We start from the raw sequence: 23,780 nt of genomic DNA, 5'->3' as shown, positions 1-23,780 counted from the left end.
AATGTTCAATCAGGCTTGTGACGTTGGGACTTAAACAAAAATATATAAATACTGTATATATACCTAGAAAGTACCCAAGACTTGAATATAATAGCATAACATTTTATTTGAGTATTATTATTTTTTAATCCATAGGCAACCCTAACGTCCGACGCTGCGCACGTGCGGCTCGTTTCTTTGTAATCATTTTGTAGGCATTTAAAAAGGCGGCATTTCGTGAACTTCAAAGCAGTGGGCCTTCTGTACTTGTACTATTATATATTCTGTGGTATGGGTCACTAAATACCTATTACCTATTCTTGAACTAAGCATATTTATGAGCTAGGCTTCAGGTACTTCAACAAAGTACCGGAATTGCGTGGGAATCGTGGGATCTTCAGAAAAGGGAAGTTTTTAAAGTCAATAACTTTAGTTCGTATTAGGTAGTAAATTTAGTAGTTCAAAGAACGGTTTTTGCAGACAATCACAGACTATATAATAGTACAAATATAGAAGGCTCACTGCTTTGCCACCGCATACCATAATCTTATTAAATATTAGAATTAAAACCGAAATAAATTACACATATGAAAGAAAAAGTGACCAAGTCCTCTGGTGCCTGAGGCTGGAATCGAACCAGCGTACTTTCCAATCGCGGGAAATGCCTCTTAATCCGCTCGGCCACCCAGGTCACAGCTGTCGAGGTCGAAATTATCTCTCATATGAGTAATCTATACAAGGACTCGTAGCGCCCTCTGTCATGCCTCTGTCTGTCTCATTAGAATTGATTTAGCAGCGCCATCTCTCGAGCTGTGTCGAAACCAACCTGAGTTTGGTTTACACGGGGGGCAAGAACCATACCGTTCTGCCCTAGGGGTGGACAGAGGGCGCTACGAGTCCTTGTATAGATTACTCATATGAGAGATAATTTCGACCTCGACAGCTGTGACCTGGGTGGCCGAGCGGATTAAGAGGCATTTCCCGCGATTGGAAAGTACGCTGGTTCGATTCCAGCCTCAGGCACCAGAGGACTTGGTCACTTTTTCTTTCATATGTGTAATTTATTTCGGTTTTAATTTATATACATAGTAGTGTGACTACTTTAAGACAGCACAAGTTGAAATATTTTCAATAGATTATAATTTAACTTGTGTTCATTAGAAATATTAGAATATTAAATTAATGGTATTTATTGAATGTAATCAAATGAAATCATTAAATTAATTGTTAATATATAATAAAACCTAAAGTTTAGTTTTTAGTCTAGTTTTAAGTTTTTGTTGCATGCCATTCCAGGGTGTCATGGCCTTACTTGTACCTTATTATGTAACATCTTAATGTTACAACAAATAAATGAAATGAAATGAAAAGAATTCCTACCTACATTACCAAAAGGACCGCTTGAGAGCAGACGTCATTGAGTTCTATTGCCCCGCGAAATGATCGCCAACCACTTTAAGGCCGACGAGCGACGGCAGTTGTATCTCGGTGAAAGAATTTCTTTCGGCTTAATTCCTAATATGCTACGCATACATGAAAGGTTTATCACTTGTGTCATACTTAAAAGAAAAACATTATTGGCTAAAATAGTTATTTCCAGATACATTTATAATTTACAATGCAACCACTTTCACATAGTCAATCAACATCTCGGGTCGTTCCCAAGTGTCTTGCCACGCGTCGCTGTCCTTCCAGAAGTTTAGGGTTGCCTTCGACGCTTGGTTTTTCCACGGTTTTGGGTGACTGTCCTTCGTAACGCACCCGTCAGGGAATTCTGTGTGACCACCGGCCGCCAGCCCCAGCGTTATGTAGAACTGAAAGAGAAGGCATGTGTTATTTTTATGAAGTTGTTGCTGGGTTCTGTGGGTGGGACTTACGAAAAATTATAATAGAAATTAAAATTAGTAATGTAAAGCCTGACAAGATTTTATTTGACCCTGAAACAGTGTCGCTACAAACCGCTTTCATATGGCAATAATGTGCCGACGTCATATGTAATGGGGAGAGCATGTACTGGTTACCCGTTAATATTTATAGAAAATTAAAACATGGTTTTAGAAAATAGAAATGTAACAGGCAAGGTTTTAAGACTCACTACTTCTTTTAGCACAACCTAAAATCCATGAATATTGTGCCTTAATCGAAGTTGCCGAGTTTTAACTATAAAACTCCCGTGAGACTCAAACATATTTAGAATATTTTAAGCGGGTTACTCACGTTAGGGTGTTTCATATTTGTATGGGAAAAATAAAATTGTGATATTTTTTCTGACTTCGCTCGGCTTTCGGTTTTAGCTTGTCTTAAACGCCTATATACCAAATTTCAAGTGATTTAGACGTTGTTTAGAGGTCGCACTGGATGAACAGTTTGAAAAAAAGTCGCTAAAAAGTAATGTTACTCAATTTTATTTTCAAATAAAACAATAGAGTAGTTGTAACTTATTTGAAAGTAAAAGTAAACTTATTATACTTAAAATACAACAGTTGTAACATCCATTCTTGATAAAATAAGTCATCATCATCATTTAGCTTACATGTGTAAGCCGCAACCTTATCTTTTGTTCGCAAGTAGTAACGCATTTTCTGTGATGTTCGACGACTTTCAGCGAGAACCGTTTTGCTCTTCATCTTTTGACTGGAGCGTTAATTTTTATTATTAAGTATATAGGTATACTTACTCTTCTTTGCAGTATGATAGACTATTGTTAGACTATCGACCAAGTCTGGTGTTAGGGCTACAATAATCGCTAACATTCTGGACATTAAATAGTTCGAAGACAAAAATCAAAAAGGTAAGTAGGGTCTATATCCCGGTCAATATACTTAAGTCAAAGAACGATCTTGTTTTCTTCTTTGTCGTCACACTCTTGGCAGAGTGGTCGTGGTCGTCACATCAGGGGTGGTAGCAAGCTTAACAATGCATCGACATTCCTTACGCATTCGTAGAGTGGGCCACTAAGTGCAGCCTTGACTTGGCTGGTCCATCGCATCTGAACCTTGTCTCTTAGCTTTCTTCTGCAGCACCACATTTCTTGGAAATCTATCTTCTTTTCCCTTGAAGTCCACGTCTCAGCACCGTAAAGAAATATGGGAAAATTGGGAGATACTAATGCCCTGACAAGTCGCATTTTAGTGGCATTTGTGATGAAGATTCTTTCATTCCATATTTTGCCGAGCCGGTCCATGGCGGACCTGGTGGTAGCCAATGTGCCGCTTGATATCATCCACCTATCCTGTTATCAGTGCCCCGAGAGGGCCGAAAGACCACTGCTTCATGACAAAAACAGGACAAAAAACCAAAAAAACTTGTTCCTTAGAAGGAAGTCGAGCGTCCAAAAAAATACCATAAGGAACCTTGCCTAGAAACTAAATGCCACGACAACTAGTATTTTTTTAAAAGAACTTTCTTCAATATAAAAACTTTTCATTAAAATCACTTTTAAACCACCTACTACAAAAAGTTACATAAGTTTTGTTTCTAGCCTTTCCTGCGCCCATACTAACTTCTTCAGACAAAAGTTGCCACAGTGTGCGACCTCTAAATATTGTCCGATTTTCCTGATTTTTGGTATATGGGCTCTGTATAGGTGTAGAAACAAGAAGAAAAGCGAAGTCAAAGATAAATCAAAATTTTAGAAAAATGAAACACCCTAACTCACGTGTTAAGTCGATATAGCGTTCGACATGTTTCGATCCATTTTCGAGGATCTTTCTCAAGAGTAGCGACCCCGCCTTTACATGTCGAGAGCGCGACGCATAGGGTCGACCGAGGCGAATCGGATCACTGGGGGAATCGGATCATATTAAGCATTTCTGACTAATTCAAATGATAGCGGCTAGCCACGGGCAGCTAATCAGCGTCCCGAGTTGGCAGTGTTTCACTGTCCCGTGGTGTTAGCTTTGTACATTGAATATTATGTTACAATTATAATGAATGGCTTCAATTGTAACGTTGCTATAGAAGGGAAGACGAAATGTTACAAAAATACAACTTTAGCCATGCTAATAGTAATTAATCTTAATATTATGATATTGGTTGTTCCAAATTTTATTCTAGCATGTGTTATTGAATGAAAAAAATTTTTTATGAAGCATTTTATTTTGATCCGCTTCGCCTCGAAAAATGGGGCGAATCGGATATTTTTAATGATTTTGTATTTTAATTGTTAAAATTTAATAAAAGCTCTGATATTTGATTTGAATATTTGATTCGATAAATCGATAACTGTTGTATCTAAAAAACATTAATAAACGACATACTGCTTTGAAATTTTGTTTTTATTTGACATCAACCCAAAATTGATTCGATTCGGTTGGATTCCTCGGTCTACCTTACTACAGGCGTTTGGGACTTTCGACGACGGGTGTCAAATAGTAATCCTTGCCAGTAAAAGAAATTAGTTCACCTAAAATTCCGCAACTCGGCGAGGGTCAAATAAAAACATGTCAGGCTATAAAATGATCTTCGGGTGCTGTTTTAATCAGCAAGTCGCGTCAAATCTCTGCTCAAACTACAATAAGTTTCTTGTTTGATAGCCTGTCTCGTTGTGGCAAAGAAAAACATTGTAAGGCGACTTGGGAGGGGTAAGATAAAGATATGAGTATTACATAGGGTTGTGTTCCTTTCGGTGAGCACTGAGTAAGTTCGGCAACGGCAGCAGCTTACGAAAACATGTTTACCATCAGACGAGTGTAGTGTGAGCGTAGGCTTCGTATGTGGCATTGTTTCAGCCTGTATGTGATCCACAGTAGGGACGTATTCCATTAGTCTGTATTCCGCTTCTCCGCGTGAGGTAGATTTAGCACAGCTCTTCCCTCAAGTCACTGACTTACTGTGTAGAAACGGACTCCCCGTAAGCTTGTTTGCCGACAAAGTTATATAAATCTTAGTCTTAGTTAGTTATAATATACAACTCACGTGGTCATCGAAAGGCGCTAAGCCTGATTCGTGAGGTCCAGCGCAGGTCTTCGGTAGACGCGCACGCAAACGATCGCTATCGGACTCGACGCGAGCGTATTCTTTACCGTCCACAGAGAAAATCAAATTATCTGCAAAAAGATGATATGATATGCCAAATAGATTAATACGGAACCCTAAAAACGACCACTTCAAACATATTGCCGACCATTGTGGGTTAGAAACGACTTAAGCCTTAGCGTTTGCGATGAATAATCGTTGCGCGCTAGCGTAGAATTTGCTGACAGTGTGATGCGTTATGTGAAGACAAGAATGTGTGCCCATATTACTTTATGGTTTATGGAGCATTATTAAAAGAAAGTCAATTAGGAAACTCGTGGTTGTAACCTTTGTGGCCCTTACCTGGTGTCCACTTCAGGGAATACACATGGAAACCGTCACCCCAAAACTTGTCTGAGGTTTGTGTGACCAGCAGTGAGTCGTGACATTTTGTGTCGATAACAGGGCCGCTGTACAGCACCTCAAACACACAGTAAAAAATATTGTAGTACACAACCTTATCACATTCGTCGAATCTCATAGGCAGAATCAGTTTATAAAGATACGTTGTCAACGATTTTGAACTTTGCAAGGGGTCAAAATCTTTGTCAACTTATTTAGGACTGACTTCAGTGAATGTTCATATTATATGTTAACCCTGATCAGTAATTTATGTTACATATTAGATGTATAACAATTCTTAGCCTATAAGAACAATCACTGTACAATTATGTTTTTATTAATAAATTATTTGTATTATTTGTATTTGTATTTTTGTATTTGTATTTATTGTTACTTCTTATCGTTTTATTTTTTTAGAAAGCGGACATAGATTTTCGGCAGTGGAAGTGAGCCGTCGCTAATCTATCGATGTAAAATAAATAGGTAAGTTTAATTATTACTAGTACCTGATTCCCGTACTGAGTGGATCCTTTCGTCAGTTCTTTATTGCCCCGGGCGCACGCTATCTTCAACATTCCAGAATTCTTTGTACCGTATACAAACTTCTTATAGAAAGATTCCAATAATATTTCTGTAACAAACCAGCGGTTTATTCATTAGACGAACCTGTTTTGATCTTATTGACTTTATTTTTTTAGTCTATGAAAAACTGCAAACCCAGGTCAGAAGTACCCGAAACCAACGAGCATGTATGAGGAACAAACCTGGGTAAAGCCAGTCTCCCTGAGGCAGTTTAGCGCGAATGCTGATAATGCCATAAGTGAAAGCAAAGCTTGATCTACTGATAATGCGGCCTCCAATCACGGGGGGGATAACTGAAGACCCATCACTGGCTTCTATGTGGCATGAACTGGACTGTCCCGACGTACAACTAAAATAAGAAAAGGAGTTTTGTGAATTGTGCAACATACAAAATATGTAATATAGTTTTCATGGTCCACTAGACTTTTGGACACAAATGGACCTCAGCGGCCGGCAATCACTGTCTCAGATGAATGCGCAAAAGATAGGGTACGAACTCTTATCCCGAATACCATTAAGTAAATGATTCTTACCCTTTATATAAATCCAAGGCCTCAAACATGCTGGAATGCGTAAAACCTGGCTGATTTTGCTGGAGCCTCGGGGCAATTCGGAGGAAACCATTCTTCACGGACACAGTAGACCGCTGATACGATACGAATGGCAACTCCTGCAAAATCAATAATATTAATAGACCACGGGCCAGGTGATAATTTAATATCTGGCTTTCAAGGGGAAGACAGAGAACTGACATGCTCTACCGACAAGAGCCCTATTACTCTTAAATATTATGATAGTGAGGCCAAAGAGATTAAGATGTTACATAATATAAGTTGCTTGTATGTACAGTATACTTCAAAAGTGAATGGCGAGTTTATCAATGGATTCATTCACAATTTATCCATGCTATTTCGCAGCTCGCTGCAGATACAGAATTGTCCTGTACTTTTTCTTCTTCTTGGTTAGGGGCTATGTAAGGCTTCAGAGCGCCTTATGTATCACTGCGACCATATCTGATATATTGTGATCGCCACCTACTACAACTCTCGATCAAGTCCTACAAATTCGAAGATTTGTAGTTTATTTTTGAGGTCGAGATACCTCACATCCTCTGGGTGTATTTGATAGCTGCCCAGAATAATGTTACTTACGTGTACGCATTAGAGGGGATGTGCAGGGGCGTTTCTTCAGACTCTAAAAAGTACTTACAGGGTGGTCGACCGGCACGTAATGCTGCACATCCCAGATGTCATGGCGCAGGTAGTCGAAGTTTTCCTCAAAGACAGTCTGCCCTGCGCAGGCGGCGCCGTGACGAAGGCGTGTTAGTGTCGCTGCGCACACCGCTGGCTTTGATATGGGTTCTGAAAGAGACGAACAACATGAGAACTTCTTTTTGTTGGTCAGAAATACACGTCCTCAGAACATTAAATACTTTCATATATCTGTGTACACGTCACTGAACACGTATCTAAACTATCTAAAGCAATATTTTTGGTGTAACAAGAAAATATCCTCAGCCACAAGCTGTCTAGATAATATTCTTATTTTATTTTTTTAAACGAAGTTACCACTTCCCTGCTTCATCGAACAGAAAAATAATAAGTATACACATACACACTTTGGCCAGTTAACAAATAAGCCTCAGATCATATGTTTACTTCTTATTAATTTATATTTAAATGTTTATGTATTCTACGCATGCAATAAATATTAATTGAAAAAATTAAAAATTGTGATAATATAGAGGTAGTATGTACTAGGAACAGAATACTAAGTATGAGTACAACAGAATACAAATGCAATTTTGTAATAATTAACTTACCATTACTATTTGAAACTATGACGTCCTTTGCAGAAACATCTGAAAGAAATTTTCCGTGTAGGTATTAAAAATGTTCTTCGTCACACATACAAAACAACCATTCACTTAAATACCATATCTAAAATCGAAATTATTAAATAAAAAGGTTCCACCACGATACGAAGGGTTGCCATTTCTCAATCAGGATTCAAGATCATTTAAATTTTACAGTGCAAGTCACAGTCCTATTGTGTCAGGATTTCAATTGAGTCTAATTAGTCCCACACAAGCAATGACGAATAAAGTTTTTTTGCAAAAATTTAATTTTTGGCACAATTTTTATTTATCGCTGACTGTACCTTTCTTTCAACAGTCATCCGAGACGTTTCTAAAACCTCTTACTCGATGGGGATATGACGTTTCATAACAGAGTTCCTATGACCACCTTTCTGCACCATCATCAGATCAGCTCCATGATACCATAATATTGTATTGTCACCTGATGTACCTACATATGTGTGCAAAATTTCAACTCAATCGGAAACCAGGAAGTGGGTCGAATTTAGCTTCTACGTTTTGACCCAAACTAACATACTAACATAGTAGAATAAAAGCTTGTAAAAATAGTTTCGTGGATGAACAAATGTCATACTTTCAATATCCCAGACTCCAGTAGAACCAAATCCAGTGTGCACGCCCATGAATGCCACAGGAACCGGGTCAGGATCCTGCCACGATATGAAGGGGTTCGTCTCGCCTTCCCGGCCCGCCATGAAGTTGCCGCTGTCCCATTGCACCCAGAACCCTCGGAACTCTCCGCTGCTCAGTATCCCGTTCGTCTGAACTTCAACTTTATCGGGATTTAGGCAACAATATCTTCTGAGCACGCTTTTAGTGTTACTCCAACCTCCAAGGACGACCTGCAGACATTTTGATAAATTATGCTTACTACAAGAAATTATTATGGCCACAGACCTTTTATTTACTTATTCAAAGGCCGTAGCAGGATAAGGGAACAAAAAGTGCCCTTTATGATTAGGAGCTGGTTTTTTTTTTCTATAGTTACTTACACTTAGTAGTACGATTGTGCAAAGTTTTGTTGAAAAATTCCCAGTGGTTCAGCCAGCAGAAGAAAAAAACCAAATTCATGAAATATGACTTTTCTCTAAAATTATTTAGCTTTATCGTACAATATTTTTTTAATTTTGGTTAACTAAATAGTACTTATAACCTGGAATAAATTTGAGTCTCCTCTAAAAGATCCCATTCCTCTCAAGGATCAAAAGTTTGTGTGGAACCAAAAAAAATCCGGCTAGAAAATCCACAAATCGAGAAAAAAATTCCAATACAATTTGTATGAAAAAATTTTTTTTTTATTTTCACATAAATTTTAATGCCAAACGATTCCATTCTTATTCAGTATCAATAGTTTCCTAGAAATCACTTACGGTTGAAATTTTTGAAATGTTGACTTACGTACTTTTTGCAGAAATATTATAGTTGGAGACTCAATTTTCTTCCAGGTTATAAGTACTATTTAGTTAACCAAAATGAAAAAAAAAATGTATGATAAAGCTAAATAATTTTAGAGAAAAATCATATTTCATGAATTTGGTTTTTTTCTTCTGCTGGCTGAACCACTGGGAATTTTTCAACAAAACTTTGCACAATCGTACTACTAAGTGTAAGTAACTATAGAAAAAAAAACAGCTCCTAATCATAAAGGGCACTTTTTGTTCTCTTATTCTGCTATGGCCTTTATTAACTGTCGCTATATTTTAATATATTTTTTCATTTATACACCGTGTTTTTATTGAATTCCGTTAACTTCGGCATGAAACAGAATGGCATAATTAGTTTTTTTTTAATTCGTAACTTTTTTCTGAAAAACACCTGCGATAGATGTTACATCATTGCTGTTAAGAAACGGGCTTTGTGTGTTCGATATGTGATTGACATGTCATAGTTTTGACACTTACTTAATGTAAGTTAATTGTAAAGCCCGTTTCTCAATCAGTATATAAAGTAACATAAAATAAATAAATAATCTAGGTACTCTTACGGTTGGACTGGTTTTCCCTGTTAATTGTTATTCTTTTGTTCTAAGTATGGTATTTACTTAGTAGTACTACAATTATTTTATTTTTATAGATACAGTCAATTTCCTTTAGGTCACATTTTTTGGTTCTCTACAGTCCGATTTATTTCTTGAATCTACACAAAACACATAGCGTTTCAAATACATTGAAACTCCAGATAAATTCCTTACCGTTATCCACTATTAAGCGCTGGTGGCCTAGCGGTAAGAACGTGCTACTTTCGTACCGGAGATCGCGGTTTCGAACCCCGGCTCGTACCAATGAGTTTTTCGGAACTTATGTGGGAAATGTCATTTGATATTTGCCAGTCGCTTTTCGGTGAAGGAAAGCATCGTGACGAAACCGAACTAATACCAATAAGGCCTAGTTACCCTTCGGGTTGGAAGGTCAAATGGCAGTCGCTTTCGTAAAACTAGTGCCTACGCCAAATCTTGGGATTAGTTGTCAAAGCGGACCCCAGGCTCCCATGATCCGCGGCAAATGCCGGGATAACGCAAGGAGGATGATGATCAGTGATCGGGGATTTGGATGCCACACGGGGTGAATAACCTCAATCATTATGTTAGTATGGATATGCCGCAGGATTCCGGGCTTGTGTTGTTGTTGTGTTGTTGTACCTATGGTTAGATAAAGAACAGTTTTTTTATCATAATTTACTTTTATAATATTGTATATTGGCAATGTATTGCTATTATGGGTCAATGTTTTAAATGTGACATCATATCATCAATGTTATTACTGCTGCTTTGTTTTTTAGTTAGTTTAATATAGTATAAAATATGTGATTTAATATTTAAAAAATCACTTTATAATCATCAAAAAACACTAAAAGGCAATCAAGCCTAAGTAGGTAGTGAAGTCACTAACTACTTCAGTTTGTTGGTACCTACCGTTTAATTCACAGTTTATACAAGCGACGGTAGTTGCTTACCATCGGGCAATCCGTCTGGTCATTTATCTACTATGATACAAAAAAATTATCACGGGCTAGACGGCGTATCCATATGACTATTTCTATTTGACATCCCGCAGTGTGGCATACACATCCCCGATCACTGATGATGATGATCCACTATTAAGGAATCGACTAGATACCTCGTACATCGGATCAGTTTCCCACGGGTGCGAGGACAAACCGATAGCGGCATCGTTGCTTGCACGGACTTTGATCCTCAGCGAATCACCCATTATGGGGAAAAATTGCCACTTCTCGTTGTTTGGTGTTGCTACAGCTGAAACATTAGCGCTATTTTTCCAAAATATTTAATTACTTACATGAACAAATTTAAATAATATGTAAGTTTGTTTATATATTATATAAAATAAGACTGTAGTCATAACCGATATGAGATGTAGGGATTGTAGGGTCAATATCCTAAATATTTAATGTGCCATTTTATACATCTGCCCCTTAAAATACCTACTTCCAACATCTGATTTCGAAACAGATAATATGAAAATTCTCTCTAAATTATTCAAATGAAGTAAACCTGCGTCCAGTCTTTGTATTAAGATAATACTAACACGAGTCTACAATTAAAAAAAAGTCTAACTCCATCTAATTCTATATTGTAATTGTAACGTATTTACTTCCCAAAGGCCAATTCACAATTTAGTATCTCATCAGGTGCCGTAGCCGAATGGCATTTCTGCGACGCGAAACGGCTCTGTCGCGCCCATACGCAAGAGCGATGAAAATAGATACCTACGAGCGTTTCGTTTCGTGAGCGTTTGTGCCATTCGGCTACGCACCCAGGTTACCTAATGAAATGCGCCTAATCTCTTTGACCTTGTTAATAGGTATCCTAAAATGTTGGGTGCCGTAAAACTCCATCTCGTCGTCTAGTATATATGTCTTCAGTAGGCTTTATGGAAGTTGAAATTACCTGCTAGTTATTTTAGTGCAGTTTTGACGAAAAAGGACTTATTAGATTTAGTTAAGACTAAGCATAAAGCTCATATAAAATTATTTGTTATAAAATTATTGTTTATACCGATTTGTGCTCCGAATGAACATTTCTCATTATTTTACTTATCATAATTTTGTTTCATTATTATAAATAGTACTACCATCACTGTTCATAATAATAATTTGGCCGACAATTTTTAATCATAACTTCTATACAAATATTAAATAACATTCATAATTTTGTGTTTAGGAAATCATTCATCATAAAGTTATTTAAAAAGTTTTGGGGAAGTTCTATGAAAAACTTGTGTCATTTATAGAAGCGCGCTTGGAGCTTTTACAGTGATATACAATTTACATTAAAAATTCGTTTCTGGTTTACTCACGGTCAACCTAACACGCTCCTCTTCGCTACGCTCGTCGTCGCACCTAACTGGACTCTGTCACATGTGATTTCTGTTCTGTTATCAATAATATAACGATAAATTATATTACTCGCAATCGTTATGATCAATAAGTATATAAATATTAACTTTAGTATAAAATGTATTTATGATGAACGACATTATGAACATAAGTCATTAACGAAGTTACGATAGTTATTAACATAAAATTGTTAATATCTGGGCAACCGAGCTTCGCTCGGTTCTGTTTCGTATCCTTGACATGTGTCGCCATCTAGTTCAAAAATGAATAGTACCTACATCGAGCGAAAGAATTCTCAGCCTTAACAACACAACTACTCCACACGAGATGGCGCGCATTTCGCCACAAAAACTCAAATAGTGTATTTTTCTATTCGTTTTAGCCTTGACCTGTGTCGCCATCTAGTGTTTGCAATAAATAGTACTTACATCAACCGAAAGAATTCTGTCTTAACAGTACAACTACTGCACACGAGATGGCGCGCGAAGAAAAACGCATGAAAACTCGAAAATTCGCGTTTTCCGGGACCTAAGGATAAGTTAGACCGATTTTTCACCCCCAAAAACCCCCACATAACAAATTTCTGCGAAATCGTTAGAGCGGTTTCCGAGATCGTCAGTGTAAATAAATATATATATAAATAAATAAATAAATAAATAAATAAATATACAAGAATTGCTCGTTTAAAAGTATAAGATAAATAATGATCATTAAAATGTAACATTTTATGAGAAACATTTTCGGACTACCAATAAATCCAATAATCTATGTACATTGTACAGGGTATACTTATTTAGGGGTGCGCCAAAGTTCATATAGAACTTTGGCGCACCCCTAAATAAGTATTACTTTCCCGATATATGCATAGAAACTTTCATTTGCAGCTGTAGTTCAAATAATCACTCAATGAAGTCGTGACTCACGTTACTTTTACGTGTATTCAACAAAAAGCTATCTTATAACCCCCTTATTCATAAACGTACACTAGAGTTATCATTATTAAGCCGGTAAAGTAAGTTTGTCCCTTTCTATTACACCAATACGTCGGAAAGAGACAAACGCACTTTATCGGCTTGATAACTTTAGTGGACGTTTATGAATAAGGGGGTAAGTATCTAAAATAGGCCCCTGAGGCATAAAGCAAGGCAACATTTCCTCGCTGTATCGCGATGCTGATACGATGCCGATGTAGTTCAATTTAGTTTTTGTGGAACCTGCACTAAAAACTAGGGATTATTTCAACTATTATAAAGCCAGGTGACGGCAGATATCTCACGACGGTAGGTACCTATGTCCCATGCTAATTTTCATGCTAAGTCATTATGTTAGGCGTACTCATATTTTGGTAGTCTTTTAAACAATTAGCTTTTGATCACGTGTTATTATTATCAATTGTACACATATACTTTATGCTGTTTACTCTTACCAATGCTATCGCCGCCCTTATTAGAACCACCTGAAAAAATACGAATAGGTTATTTCGATTGAATGTAAACGCAGTTAAAGGAAAAGGATCGAATCCACAATGTCAATATAATTCAAAGCTTTAGTCAAATGGAAAAGTCATTTTTTTAAATGGCAATTTTTATAGGATGGATCCTTTTCTTTTAAAATTTTTCCATTATATTTAGATGATTGGTGTAGGTAATACAAAAGTGTATAAATATTTATAGCCTCATGGCAAGCTCGAAGCGCAAGGAAAACATTAAATTCCTTTAAAGCTTGGGCAAAACCACTTCTGTATGTAGCTATACTCGTTCAGTCCAGTCTGGTTTTCGGAATGTTCAAATCTTGGAGCTACTACTACCGAAATATGTTACTTTATCCGCATATATAAGTCATAAAATTGCAATCATCATAAACCTACAGGTCACCAATACCACAGTATAAACCAGTAATAATTCTTCTAACAAATTTTGTGCCGCGCGGTTTGTCCTTGAGTAGCGCTCGCACGCAGCCCGAACGAAGCGAGGTGCAGAGAGTACATGCGGAACCAGATGATGCCGGTCTCGTCAGTACGCACCGCGCTAAGTGGCGCTGCCCGGGTCGCGCGCTACGCGTGCGAGAGATCCAAATACCGATCGTGCCGCCGCTGCCAGAGATTAACTACTGAGTTGTCCTTATACTGTGCCTATACTCACTTGCTAACACCCAATTGCCCGTAGAGCCCCATTTTGTCCGCACTCCTACATAAGCAACGGTCACGGGATCAGGATCTTGCCACGACAGGATAGGTGTGGCTTCGCCTTCGCGACCAACCAAGACATTTCCATTATCCCACTGAAGCCAGAACTCGCGGAACTCTTTGTCGTTCAATATCTGGGGGGTTTGGGCCTCATCTCTCTCAAGTATGTTACAGACGTACTTTCTGATCACACTTTTTGTATTGCTCCAACCTCCAATAAGGATCTGAAAATGAGTGAAATGAGATACTCGTATATTAGAGTCAAAGCAGTTTAGGCCGTCAATATTATTCGACAGTAAAAATGGCGTCGTCCTTTTAGTGTTACCACGTGTTACACAGTTAAAGCCACCAGAAATTTATAACTACGAGCATAATATACTTATGAGAACTCATTTATTCATAGTTAGCATAACCACAGTGTAAACCAGTAATAACTCTTCTAACAAACGTACGCCGCGAGGGGTGCGTACGCAACACAATGAATGACATGCGAGCAGATTTGGATAAACGTGGATAAAAATGATATACCTAATGATAGTACAGAAAAAAAAGAAAAAAGCGGTAACCTGTTTATAGTGTTATTTGAGAGTTTCCATTAACACGTTAAACGCCATGGTGGACACCATGTGTCCGGCACTTCGTGTATCAGTTAGGCCATATGAAATTTTATATTTTTAACCATTTTTTACATGATGATCTTTTGTCAAATTCTCAAAATAAACTTCACATTATTAACGCAACACATGAAATAAACTATTAATTTACAAAATTACTCGTAAATATCAGTGCCGGTCACCGGTGGCCGTCATGGCCTGCGGGGAAACAAATCTGTGATTCCTTCGCGTAGGGCCGTGGGGGCCACAGTGCCGCCCACAGCGGCACATCTGTTTGTATTGTATGTATTGCAACATTTGCAACACTACGCCTTTCCCCAATTAAACTTTATAAATGCATTTTATTTGCTTCTTTTGTTTCTTTTCTAACACCTGTGTATTTGTGTAAATACATTTTTTTATTGCCACGCGGTGTACCTTTGATTATGCCGACGCTTTTGTGCTATTTTTGCAACGACATATGTTTGGAATTACATTTTTGGGAAGTACATCAGCGTTTATCTTTTATTACTGCTCTTATTTTTTACACTCGTAAACGTTTTTCAATTGAATATTTTGTATTTATATTCCCTACAAAACTGTGTAAGTAAGTCAGTTAGTCTTGGACTTTCTTGTAGAAAAGATGACACCTCAATCATCTGACCATATCATTTTGTGACTGTGTTTAGTACATATGATTTAGATATAATAGTGTTATGGTGATAATATGAATAATAAAATGGTCTTTGAAGAATTTGAATTGACTAACGAGGACCTTTCACAAATTGCGAACATTGAAATTTCTTTTCTGGACAACAGTGTTAATATTCCATCGGAATCTGAAGATGAGTGTAATTTTCAAACAACGGGTAGGAAACGACGACGTATTTTAATCGAATCTGATAGTGAATCTAGTGATTTCGATAATGGGGGAAACTCACAAGTCAAATAGGTACCTATATTAGTAATACATTTACTTCTTTTTTAGATAATACGAGTGTTAACAGTGTCAAAACGTATATCATATCTTTGTAAGTTTGTAGCCATATATGTAGTATAAAACCTACTATATATCTGTGATTCCTTCGCGTAGGGCCGTGGGGGGCCACACATACACATACACATAGAGTATATGTATGTGTATTATATTAAATTGAACTTTTAAATTGTTCGTTTCATAAGTTTGTGTTTTATTTAATTTCTTAGTAAAAAATAAGTCTGGTTATTAATGCTTACTAACAATATAATATTGTTTTTATTACAATAACCAATGGATACATTCCAATTGGAATGCACTGGCTCTATCTCGTCTATCAATAGGTACAAACGAGAACCAAAGCGTGCAAACTATTCTCTGAGGTCACGTCGTATATGTCAAATAGAGTTTTCCCATATAATAGTGTCCGTGAGTTCAAAACAGCCGATCAAAGATGAGCCTACATCGCGGTCACCGGTGACCCCCATGGCTTAAACAGATAGTGTTAGTGCCGGTCACCGGTGACCAACGCGGCTCAAACGAAAGTAATCAAAATTTACATTGGCGTTTAACGTGTTAATCTACCCTAACTGAACCCAAAACACCAAGTTTCATTATAAAAACCCTATGCGGTCATAGAGTGACAATTTAAGGATTAAAAATATAAGTATTACTCAAAGCAAATGGCTACATACCTCATACATGGGATCAGTTTGGCGAGTTTGACTGGTCAGCTCAACCCTGACGTCATTTCGCGCGCGTACTTCGAAATGCACTGCGCTACCAGACACCGGGAAGTATTGAGCTGAGGCATCCACGGGCGTGATCACATCTTCACGAATATAATAAAACAAATTGTACATATACGGATGTACTAACTATAATATATCGCGTTTGGCGACATGTTTCGAGCCATATATGGACGGAGTCTAGCCTTTGCAGACTCCAAATGACTCGAAACATGTCGCCAATCGCAATATATTAACGTGCAGGTTTTCACAATTAAAGTCATACTGATTTCTGTAGCAAATTTAAAGCACGGTGTCATTACGACAGGGTTCTAGTAGCCTAGGATTTTAATTGGTCTACTGTACCAGATGTACAGTAAACCAAAACCGCGAACAGCGAACGTAAAAACCTTAGGTGACAATGAAAATTCGCTAGCACCACCAGCGCAACGGGTTATGTAAGCGTAACAATTTCATAGAAGTTTGAAGTTTGAAATAACATCAAAATGGCTACCAATTTAGCTTGGTATTATTCTAACACTTGTGAAATTAGATCGTTGCGTTCATAAAGTATAATTTTAGATGTAAACAAGCACTATTCAATTTACACTTACTAGTAATTGCGAATTTATGAACTAGTACTTACCAATACTTTGTTCATTTCCACCGTCGTGGCGCCAGCCATCTGGAAAACAATATTCACATTATTTTCGTTTTAAAATAGGGTAATTATGGTAGTCACACTAGTTATGAAAAAAAAACTGCACTTTTGGATGGAAGCAAGCCGCTTTGCATGTTGATAGTAGACATCATAGTAAACGATTTTTTCCGAGGATATCGAAATTTCATCCCTTAGGAAGCCGAGCGTAGCGAGGTGTTTTATGAAAATTAAAAAAATTCTATCTTTTTATTGTGTAGTCCGATTTTGACAAAACGTATCTCAAATGAAAGGTATTAATTTGTGTAATTAAAAAAAATACACAGAAAAAATTTTGAAAGAAAAGTAAGAAAAAAATTAAAAAAAAATAAATTTACGTCTCGCACTGAATAACTTCAAAGAATGACAGACAAAATGTACAATGTCGATATACGAGTTTTTTTTAATCGAAGACAGGTAAATTTTTAGTTGAAAACTGAAGACCGCATCGAAATCAGATTAGCATTTTTTAAGATACAAGTTGCCAAAGTTGGGGAAGATCGCTTTATATGGCCACTTTGAAATTCCTTTGCCAGAAAGTCAGAAATAATATGTTTTTCTGACACAGAAAAATACATAGTAACAGTACACATCAAAATAAAATTAAAAATTCCGAGGATATTATAATTTCATCCCTTAGAACGACGAGCGTAGCGAGGTCGGTTACGAAAACCGAAAAAAAAATCTCATTTTTTGTACGTCGTCCGATTTTGACAAAACATGTTTCATTTGAAAGGTATTGCTTTATGTAACTTAAAAAAAAATATTGAAAAAAATTGGAAAACATATGTAAGATTTTTTAAAAAAAACCTTAATTTTCGTATCACACTGAATAACCGCAAAAAACGGTAGACACGGTGTATAATTTCGATATATGATTTTTTTAAATTAAAGACAAATAAATGCATGATTATAAACTAAAAACCGAATCGAAATCGAATCAGTAGTTTTTAAGATGCAAGTTGTCAAAGTTGGCTTAGTTTGTTTCTATGGTCGCTTATAAATTCCTTAGGCAGAAAGTCAGAAACATTATATTTTTCTTACAGTTAAAAGTATGTATAGGTAATAGACATCATAATAAACATTTTTTTACGAGGATATAAAAAATTCACCCCTTGGAACCTTTAACTGTAAGAAAAATATAATGTTTCTGACTTTCTGCCTAAGGAATTTATAAGCGACCATATAAACAAACTAAGCAAACTTTGACAACTTGCATCTTAAAAACTACTGATTCGATTTCGATTCGGTTTTTAGTTTATAATCATGCATTTATTTGTCTTTAATTTAAAAAAATCATATATCGAAATTATACACCGTGTCTACCGTTTTTTGCGGTTATTCAGTGTGATACGAAAATTAATGTTTTTTTTTTTTTAATCTTACATTTTTTTTCCAATTTTTTTTTCAATATTTTTTTTTAAGTTACATAAAGCAATACCTTTCAAATGAAACATGTTTTGTCAAAATCGGACGACGTACAAAAAAATGAGATTTTTTTTTCGGTTTTCGTAACCGACCTCGCTACGCTCGTCGTTCTAAGGGATGAAATTATAATATCTTCGGAATTTTTAATTTTATTTTGATGTGTACTGTTACTATGTATTTTTCTGTGTCAGAAAAACATATTATTTCTGACTTTCTGGCAAAGGAATTTCAAAGTGGCCATATAAAGCGATCTTCCCCAACTTTGGCAACTTGTATCTTAAAACATGCTAATCTGATTTCGATGCGGTCTTCAGTTTTCAACTAAAAATTTATCTGTCTTCGATTGAAAAAAACTCGTATACCGACATTGTACATTTTATCTGTCATTCTTTGAAGTTATTCAGTGCGAGACGTAAATTTACTTTTTTTATTTTTTTTCTTACTTTTCTTTCAAATTTTTTTTCTTTGTATTTTTTTTAAATTACACAAATCAATACCTTTCATTTGTCAAAATCGGACGATACAATAAAAAGATAGAATTTTTTTCATTTTCATAAAACACCTCGCTACGCTCGGCTTCCTAAGGGATGAAATTTCGATATCCTCGGAAAAAATCGTTTACTATGATGTCTACTACCACCATGCAAAGCGGCTTGTTTCCATCCAAAAGTGCAGCTTTTGGCCAAAAATTCTCCATAACAAGTATGACTATGGGTACTAGGTTTATGATGCTTTTGCTGAGTATCAAATTATCCGATCCGATACCGAATCTAAAAAGGATGTCAAAGATGGTGCCTATATTTGACGACCGGTCTGGCTCAGTCGGTGGTGACCCTGCCTGCTAAGCCGCGGTCCTGGGTTCGAATCCCGGTAAGGGCATTTATTTGTGTGATGAGCACAGATATTTGTTCCTGAGTCATGGATGTTTTCTATGTATATAAGTATGTATTTATCTATTTAAGTATGTATATCGTCGCTTAGCACTCATAGTACAAGCTTTGCTTAGTTTGGGATTAAGTTGATCTGTGTAAGGTGTCCCCAATATTTATTTATTTATTAATTTATATTTATATGTATAGGTAACTATAGGAAAAATATAATGTAGGAAATCGGTCCTACCTTCTATATCAGATCGGATAATGTAAAAACGATCTAAGAGTCATACTTGCTAGTTTCCAGTTCCCATCTGAGCCCCAATTAGTTCTCACACCAGCAAACTTCACTGGAAAAGGCTTTGGATCTTGCCAAGACATAAAAGGTTTGTCTTCTCCCTCGCGTCCGACCAAAATGTTTCCATCGTCCCAGCGTATCCAAAAGCCTCGATATTCTTGCTCGTTTAAGATGCCAGGCGTCGCTACTTCGTCTTTTTCAAGTGGCAGGCAGGTTTGTTTTCTGAACGCGCTTTTTGTGTTTCCCCAGCCTCCAATGACGAACTGAAAAATAGAGTTTATAAGCGGCAATCAATACTTAAGAAGGTGATGATATAGCTGACACAGAACCTAAAATAATAAAAATGTGTTAGCTAAATTTTACTTAATAAAATCCTATATTTCCCTAAATTATGGACACGTGCGGCGTTGCAAATCGTTCGAACCGCTCTAGGTATTAAACTATTAAATTAACTCGCTCTGAGAATGACGTTACCAGTGATTTGAGACAGAATGAAAGGGGTGAAGTTAAAATATTATTTTTTTCACCACGCTAACAGAACTGGTAATGGCTCTCTTTATACTTCAAAAACAAATTACAAAGTTGGTGTGGTGAAAAATGCTGTGTTTCAGTCAGTGGCAAACCTTGTTAACAACAGCAACTTTGCCTACTTGTAAAACAAGTAACTATAAATTTAATGTTGTTCTAGTTGGATACGACAATATTATTTAACACATTTCGTTGTACTTTATAAGTCAACGAGAAGTAGGTAGGGGTAACTATTACATGGCCAGCCTGTCATCATCATCAAAATATTTCCGCCTATAAAAAGTATACCTTACATAAAAGTTCAGGTATGAAATGATACCTAATAAGTATAACAATTCATTAGCAGTTATTCACAACATGAAGTTTACTCTCAAATTCTCAACTTCTATAATATAGGTAGTTGCTATAGCAAGCATATTGTATTCTCTAACGACATTAACCTAAATTACAATTAGTTCTAATAGTAGCCTATGACTTCGAGAGATAGTATAATTATAGTTGTTAATTGAACCTTTAGTACGTGTGTCGTTGTCTTGTCAAAGGTCTCATTCGTCGTTTATCATGAGGGTGTGTACGAATAACTCACATTTTAAAATAATATAGACGGATGGTTTTTTTAGAAGAATTTAAATAATCTCATACCATAGGTAGTATAAGTTCTAATAAATAAAAACTCTTGGCAGAGCGTGTCGGGCCAGGCTCAGTGTAGGGTTGATTTTTGGAAAGCGCTGTTTTTTTACTTTAGGTTTTGATCTAGCAAACGCGGCGTGGTGATAGATAATAAGTTCCTAAAAATCTACTTTGTCATAGCTCACCTCTATCACAACTGACCTCGGTCTTCCCTACGCTCATACATACCTCATACATAGGAACGGAGAACTGAGGATGAGTGCTGAGAGCGACGTGGGCATCATTGCGAGCGTCCACTTTAAATGATACCGAGGTGCGACCTTTCACGGGGAAGAATTGGTAGTTGACGTTGTCGCCCGTAAATATTTCTGGAATAAGATTTTATAATGAAAACTTAAGAATATATAACTCAACTTAACGTATCCTACATTCAACAGATATCACACAATAGCATGCATATCGCCTGTGAGTTATTATCTTATTATTAATAAATAATAAGTCTTTATTTACACGAACATATTTACATAATAATGTAAGAAACTAAGACTAAACTTAAAAGCTGGCTAATGTCTAAAATAGGCCCTTGAGGCATTGTACCAAGGATACGGCGACATTTCTTCGCTGTATCGCAATGCTGATACGTTGTGCGAGGAAGGCGCCAGCTCTTCCGTCACCAGGGTGCGTAGCCGAATGGCACAAACGCTCAAGAAACGCTAACGAAACGAAACGCTCGTAGATATCTATCTCTATCGCTCGTGCGTATTGGCGCGACAGAGCCAGACTAACCTGGCGCGGCGTTTCGTTTTCCTTTGGCGTCGGAGAAATGCCATTCGGCTACGCACGCTGTTAATTATTAATAAATTGTATGCAAATCAATCATCATCACCTGCACCAGGCCCTTTAGCACAACTTGCATTGTCGCGCGCGAGTCCATATATACATCAAACGCGACTTCAAGTATGAACTCGCGCGCGACAAGGCAAGTTGTGCTAGAGGGGCAGGGGGCCATTTCTCGAAGCTACAAGTTACAATTTACAAGTGGTTGTCAATGTCTAATATGACAAGTTGGAAAGAGACTTCCGCTTGTAACTGTTTTGAGAAATGGGCCGTAGTTCAACTGATAGGACATTACCCCTCGGATGAATTGCATTTCTGGGTGGCTAGCCGAATGGCACAAACGCTCACGAAACGCTCACGAAACGAAGCGCTAGTAGATATCTATCTCTATCGCGCTTGCGTATTGGCGCGACAGAGCCAGCGGCGTATCGCTTTCGTTTGGCGTCGGAGAAATGCCATTCGGCTACGGGGCCTGAACCGTGGTGCAAGGCGGTAAGCCTTCTCTCCTTCGGCGGTAAATATATTTAATAAACAAACTAAGTTATTATAATAGTTAATATGTACCCACATCTTTATTTTCTTATTTAACCTAAGTATATGTAGTTTATTACTGTATAAGTTTCCTTCATTATCGGAATTAAAAATAATAGGTATGTTAAAAAAAGAATTTAAAAAAATGTGTTGCAAAACCTTTTTTTGCTATAATTTGGTAGACAGAGATGACGAATTTCACGGAAAACTTAATTATAAAATAAAAAAAATCAATATTTACCTTTTTGAGCACTTACAAAATGCAGTATCGCAAAAACCGCTACACATTGTATCAAAAACATTTTTTAATGTCACTAACTAAACCAAACTACAGTTTAAACAATTCTTCCATTCAAAGTCTCAAAGGTTACTAATTTAGTTTAGCCAAAAACATTTTACTTAAACCGATACTTGTCTTATAACGTCCACGTTAACTTAGTGGATGTAAACCACTACAGAAGTTACTTTGTCAACTTTGAGGTTGTTTTGGACATACGGTTTGAGGCCGAATTGATCTCATTTAAACATCACTTATCTACATTATGTGCCTCGCTCGCTCTTATTTATAGATGTGAAAGAGATGGCCTTAAATACACAATAACATATAAATTATAAAATGAAGTCGTATCGACGCTTGCGTTCAATTTAACAAGGTATACCAGTTTCAGAGGGGGAAGGGGGGTATGATGAGTCTTAGGTTGTGGATCTTAAACAAAACAAGTACTTTGTGTCCCTATCTGGCACATTCAGTTATGCGTAAGTGGGAGCAAGATGGAATTAAAATAAACATCTGCCATACGACATTTATTTGATTTTACTTCCGAGACCACATAACAGGAAAAACGTCCAAGAAATTATTTTTGCTATAAAGCTAACTCTGTTAAGACTTAAGTCACAAATACAATCAGCTAAAAATAACAAACCGAGCTTCATTTGTGTTCAGGAAATAACAATTTATGGTGGAATACAAAATTCAAGGTTCGAAAATAGAATCCTGAGCGAAGCGAGTAGTTCAAAAATAGAATCCTGAGCGTAGAGAGTGTTGCAATACACACGAGGTAAAATACCTCTAACTTTGCATCCCGTGTATAACACATAACTTTTCACCTCACTAAACTCTATGGCAGTTCCGACTCAATTATAATAAGCTCATTATAGTTGACTTTATATAGTTAACTGTAATAATTTCAAAAATAGAACTTCATACAATTTCTATACTAATTTGCGATACCTGGCAAATTTTTCTGCATCTGAAACACATTTTTTTTTATCTGTCGCGTTATCGGCCAATCAGAGACGGTTATTACAAACAATTGGTAGCTA

At 36.8% G+C, this 23,780-nt stretch overlaps 1 protein-coding gene across 1 annotated transcript; it reads right to left on the bottom strand.

The window, feature by feature from the left end:
• Nucleotides 1–1,545: 1,545 nt before the first annotated feature.
• LOC125224992 lies at nt 1,546–22,896 on the bottom strand. The gene is made up of 17 exons (XM_048128509.1): nt 22,699–22,896; nt 21,318–21,457; nt 19,927–20,194; nt 17,283–17,321; nt 16,604–16,740; nt 14,296–14,563; nt 13,581–13,610; nt 10,915–11,051; nt 8,373–8,640; nt 7,742–7,780; nt 7,129–7,280; nt 6,453–6,589; nt 6,102–6,268; nt 5,844–5,968; nt 5,299–5,416; nt 4,897–5,027; nt 1,546–1,793 (listed from the first exon to the last, which is right to left on the bottom strand). Exons 1-17 carry the CDS (start codon nt 22,757–22,759, stop codon nt 1,593–1,595), a joined length of 2,418 nt encoding a protein of 805 aa, XP_047984466.1. The 5' UTR covers nt 22,760–22,896; the 3' UTR covers nt 1,546–1,592.
• Nucleotides 22,897–23,780: the final 884 nt, after the last annotated feature.

Source organism: Leguminivora glycinivorella, chromosome 3 (genome assembly GCF_023078275.1).
Source record: "Leguminivora glycinivorella isolate SPB_JAAS2020 chromosome 3, LegGlyc_1.1, whole genome shotgun sequence".
Taxonomy (NCBI): Eukaryota; Metazoa; Arthropoda; class Insecta; order Lepidoptera; family Tortricidae; genus Leguminivora; species Leguminivora glycinivorella.
This window is presented reverse-complemented; position numbering and strand designations above follow the sequence as displayed.

What these genes read in the sequence shown, in the direction of transcription:
- LOC125224992 (XM_048128509.1), bottom strand. Translation starts at nt 22,759, where the DNA reads ATGTTTTTGATACAATGTGTAGCGGTTTTTGCGATACTGCATTTTGTA. An exon ending in GGGCAATTGGGTGTTAGCAA is followed by an intron (nt 13,611 to 14,295) that starts GTGAGTATAGGC and finishes GTATTTTTTCAG; the next exon opens with GTGGTTCTAATAAGGGCGGC. An exon ending in GCCTTGGATTTATATAAAGG is followed by an intron (nt 6,269 to 6,452) that starts GTAAGAATCATT and finishes TTCTTATTTTAG; the next exon opens with TTGTACGTCGGGACAGTCCA.